The 4,667-nt window shown below is 41.9% G+C and overlaps 1 protein-coding gene across 1 annotated transcript; it reads right to left on the bottom strand.

Moving 5' to 3' along the window:
• Positions 1-1,403: 1,403 nt before the first annotated feature.
• Positions 1,404-4,381, bottom strand: LOC143810064 (uncharacterized). The gene is made up of 5 exons (XM_077292954.1): positions 4,236-4,381; positions 2,522-2,645; positions 2,297-2,368; positions 1,647-1,718; positions 1,404-1,540 (listed from the first exon to the last, which is right to left on the bottom strand). Exons 1-5 carry the CDS (start codon positions 4,303-4,305, stop codon positions 1,450-1,452), a joined length of 429 nt encoding a protein of 142 aa, XP_077149069.1. The 5' UTR covers positions 4,306-4,381; the 3' UTR covers positions 1,404-1,449.
• Between the last annotated feature and the right edge of the window lie 286 nt (positions 4,382-4,667).

The raw sequence follows: 4,667 nt of genomic DNA, 5'->3' as shown, positions 1-4,667 counted from the left end.
ATTAGAATATTTACACTATATACAAGATTTATAAAAATATATGTCTATTTACAGAATTTGCAATATTTACACTATATACAAAAGGCGTGAATGTTACAGGCTGGCGGTAGATTGGCGTCGATGTTACAGGCTGGCGGAAGATAGGCATCGATGTTACAGGCTGGCGGAAGATAGGCGTGAATGTTACAGGCTGGCGGAAGATAGGCGTGAATGTTACAGGCTGGCGGAAGATAGGCATCGATGTTACAGGCTGGCGGAAGATAGGCGTGAATGTTACAGGCTGGCGGAAGATAGGCGTCGATGTTACAGGCTGGCGGAAGATATGCGTCGATGTTACAGGCTGGCAGAAGATAGGCGTCGATGTTACAGGCTGGCGGAAGATAGGCGTGAATGTTACAGGCTGGCGGAAGATAGGCGTCGATGTTACAGGCTGGCGGAAGATAGGCGTTGATGTTACAGGCTGGCGGAAGATAGGCGTGAATGTTACAGGCTGGCGGAAGATAGGCGTCGATGTTACAGGCTGGCGGAAGATAGGCGTCGATGTTACAGGCTGGCAGAAGATAGGCGTCGATGTTACAGGCTGGCGGAAGATAGGCGTGAATGTTACAGGCTGGCGGAAGATAGGCGTCGATGTTACAGGCTGGCGGAAGATAGGCGTGAATGTTACAGGCTGGCGGAAGATAGGCGTCGATGTTTCAGGCTGGCGGAAGATAGGCGTCGATGTTACAGGCTGGCGGAAGATAGGCATCGATGTTACAGGCTGGCGGAAGATAGGCGTGAATGTTACAGGCTGGCGGAAGATAGGCGTCGATGTTACAGGCTGGCGGAAGATAGGCGTCGATGTTACAGGCTGGCGGAAGATAGGCGTGAATGTTACAGGCTGGCGGAAGATAGGCGTCGATGTTACAGGCTGGCGGAAGATAGGCGTCGATGTTACAGGCTGGCAGAAGATAGGCGTCGATGTTACAGGTTGGCGGAAGATAGGTGTCGATGTTACAGGCTGGCGGAAGATAGGCCTCGATGTTGCAGGAAGGTGGAAGATAGGTGTCGATGTTGCAGGAAGGTGGAAGATAGGCCTCGATGTTACAGGAAGGAGGAAGATAGGCCTCGATGTTACAGGCTGGTGGTAGTTGGCGTAGGTGGTACAAGCTGGTGTTAGTTTAGTCTATAAACTAGTCATAGTTGAAATTTGCCTTGGGTGTGCTGGCAGGTAGAAGTTTGCCGTAGATGCAAATGGCAGTTGGATATATAAAAATTTAACTCTCTTATTTATAATATGTAATAAATATATAAAAATGTAAATAGATTAAAAAATATAAAAATAATTATAACTCTAAAAATAAATACTAAAACATTAGCTAAACCTAAAAATATCTAATAACAATAAAAAGTAGCCCTGTAAATAAAATAAATAGAATTATTGTAAATTATGTTGGTGGCTGGTGGTCACTATTCTTTTTTTGATCTTTTTTTGGGGGGCGGCTTGCTGGTTTTATCAGTTCTTTTTCTTGACCTTTTCTTCATTTTGAGCTTTTCTGCCCTGAAAAAAGAAGAGAAGATCCTGATGTTCTACATGTGTAACGGACAAGAAATAAGATGTTGACATGAGGTTATAGTGTGAGGCTGGCGCCATCACTGTAACTCACTGCTCGGCTGCTCTGGGCTCCTCCCAATTTCTCGACAGATCCATCAGTGCGACCGCGTCATCAATATCTTCTCTGTTTAGATTAGACAATGAATATATTAGGGTTAGGTGTACATTTGGCTCAGGCATAGCCAATCATATCCCGTCATGGGTCTGATGTCAGCGAATGGGAGTGGCTTTATCTTTGAAGAAGCGCTTCCATCAAAGTTTTTTATCCTCTATCCTAGCTTTTTTAGGGGATTTTTTGATTGTCTCTAATACTATAAGAATTACATGATGAACTTATGTATTATAATAGGTCTGTGTAAATAGATGTCTCCTGATGAGTCGTCTGCTAGTAGGATGGTGAAATGCGTAGAGACTAGAGACCTTTTAGTGGGAGAGGTTGCTTTTACATACACAACCTATGAGCCTTAAGAGATGTTGGGTATTTGTATGTGTTTTCTTTATGTATGTATCAGTCATCTCCTGAGTGACATATTGTGGCATCAGGTCTTGTACTTTACTGCTCTAATTACAGTTATTTATTGGGGCTGTTTAATGTTTCTTGATTATACATGAAGTTTTATCCCTTTCTCAGTGGGTCTGTGTAACGGACGAGAAATAAGAAGTTATAGAGTGAGGCCGGTGCCATCACGGATTGTAACTCACGGGTTGGGAATTCTTTTTTCCTCTCCTTGCCTTGACGTTTTCGCAAGCTCCAGTGATGCCTCAATCTCCTCTCTATTTAGAGTAGACAATAAATGCATTAAGAATTGTGAGATTTTGCACTTAAGATATAAAGAGACGAGACCCCGTGTTTCCCTGATACATGCACATAAAAGTAAGTGACCCCCCTGACACAGCAGGCGCAGTTCTATACAAATGGCGACTTACATTGTATAAAGTCTGCAGTCGACTTCAGTGTCGGGATCTCCGATCTCGGGGAGAATGGCGGCTTGTTCCAGGAAGAATTTTAGTGTTCTTCTCTTTTTATACGTCGCTTTTTTACGGCGAGCAGCTATTAGAGGAGAAAATTGGGAATATTAGGAGAATTATATGCCGATTTTGTGATTTACTGTACATTTTACTTTGGACTTTTTTCAGAAGGTTTTCTCCCCTTATCAGTAATTTATGTCTATCTTACTGAAAATATTGGTAATAATATTAGCAAACATCTGTTATTCCAGCACTTGTCGGGCTGCCCTTATTCCTATAATAAAGGGAACCTGTCACTCATCCATGCAGTACGTGGGCAGAATGAATTCAGAGCCCGGCTGTACGATTGCAGCCAGGTATGTTTTTCTCTAAGAATGCTCTGGCGTTTCAGAGTAAACATAGCTTAAAGAGCCATCGGTCTCCCTGCCACCGTCCGGTGACCATCCCGTCTCTCTCCAGGTTACTGACAGATTGCTTCTTATTTTCACACTTGAGACCTGTCAATCAAATAGATTAATGCAAGGAAAAACCTCCAGAGCATTTCAGGAAAAACATACTTGGTTACAATTGTGCCTTTAGCTAGGGCAGCATTTACAGTGCTTTTCAAAAATATTCATACCCCTTGTACTTCTCCACATTTGACTTTACACCCACAAGCTTAAAAAAAATATAGTCCAACCTAAGAGCATCTCACGGAGCACTGTTCACTCCATTAACAAAAAATGAAAGGAATATGACACATCTGTAAACCTACCAAGAGATGGCAATCTTCCTAAAGTGACATCCCAATTAAAGATTGCACTAATTAAACAGCCAAAAGGCCTGTGATCACCATGGAGGAGGTGCCAAGATACACAGCCGAGGACAGGACAACTGTTATTCATATACCTTTTAAGGAAGAGATTGTCAAGCTGAAAGCCATTTTTTTAGAGCAAACCATAAGAAGTCCCGTTTGCAGATTGCAAATAGCCATGTAGGTGACATTGCTAGTGTGTGGAAGAAGTTGCTTTGGTCACATGAGACCAGAGTAGAACTATTTGGGCTAAATTAAGATTGTTGTGTGTGGAGGAAAACTAATACTGCACATCACCCTGAAAACACCAAGTACACCGTCAAACATGGTGGTGTCAGCATCATGCTGTGGGGATGCTTTTCTTCAGACTGGAAAGCTGGTCAAAGTTGATGGGAAGAATAATGGAGCTAAGAACAAAACAATCCTGGAGAAAAACCTGTTAGATACTTCCCTTAACATACTGCCAGAGCTACATTGGAAGAGTTTAGATTAGAGCATATTCATGGGTGTGAATGGCGCTGTCACAGTCCAGACTGAAATCCCACTGAGAATCTGTGGCAAGTCTTGAAAACTGCTGTTCACATTAGCTCTCCATCCAATCTCTCTGAGCTACAGCGAGTTTGCAAAGAAGAGGGGACACAAATGCCAGCCTCTAGATATGAAAGCTGATAGAGTCATGCCCAAAAGTTTCCTGCTACTTTGTGTTGGTAAATCACAGAAAATCCAAATAAAAAACATTTACGTTTGTGGGTGTGACGTGAAAAAATGTGGGAAAGTTTACAGAGTATGTATACGTTTTCAAGTCACTGAATCTAAGGACACAGTTCCTATTACAGAAATTTTATTGTACAATTATTTACGCCTTAATTTTTTACTTACGTGTTTTTTTAGCTACATATTCCTTATAGCTGGCCTCTTTTTTAGGTCTGGTAGATCTTCTCTCGGTCATTATTGCGGATAACAATCTCGATTTCACAGAAAGTGAATATGAAATGTCGCGTTTTCACTGTGTCTGTAAAACTGTTACTGGCGGAATGTTCGGTTGCCATAGAGATAGAATGTTTGGATGGTGACGTCATGCGGCAGTTTGTGACGCCATCGCTCATTCACCTCTTATTTAAAGTGCACCTGTCTTCTAAATACTGTTTTTGGATGCAGTCACATGTACTAATTATATCCTGTATCATTTGAAGAAGAATATATGGAGTTTCATAGTTTTTTTCATCAAAAAAATAAATAAACATATAGAAGACACCACCCTCCACCTATAATGTAAAATATGGTATCTTCCACTACATGTTGACAGCTGAT

Source organism: Ranitomeya variabilis, chromosome 2, assembly GCF_051348905.1.
Source record: "Ranitomeya variabilis isolate aRanVar5 chromosome 2, aRanVar5.hap1, whole genome shotgun sequence".
In the NCBI taxonomy this organism is placed as follows: Eukaryota; Metazoa; Chordata; class Amphibia; order Anura; family Dendrobatidae; genus Ranitomeya; species Ranitomeya variabilis.
This window is presented reverse-complemented; position numbering and strand designations above follow the sequence as displayed.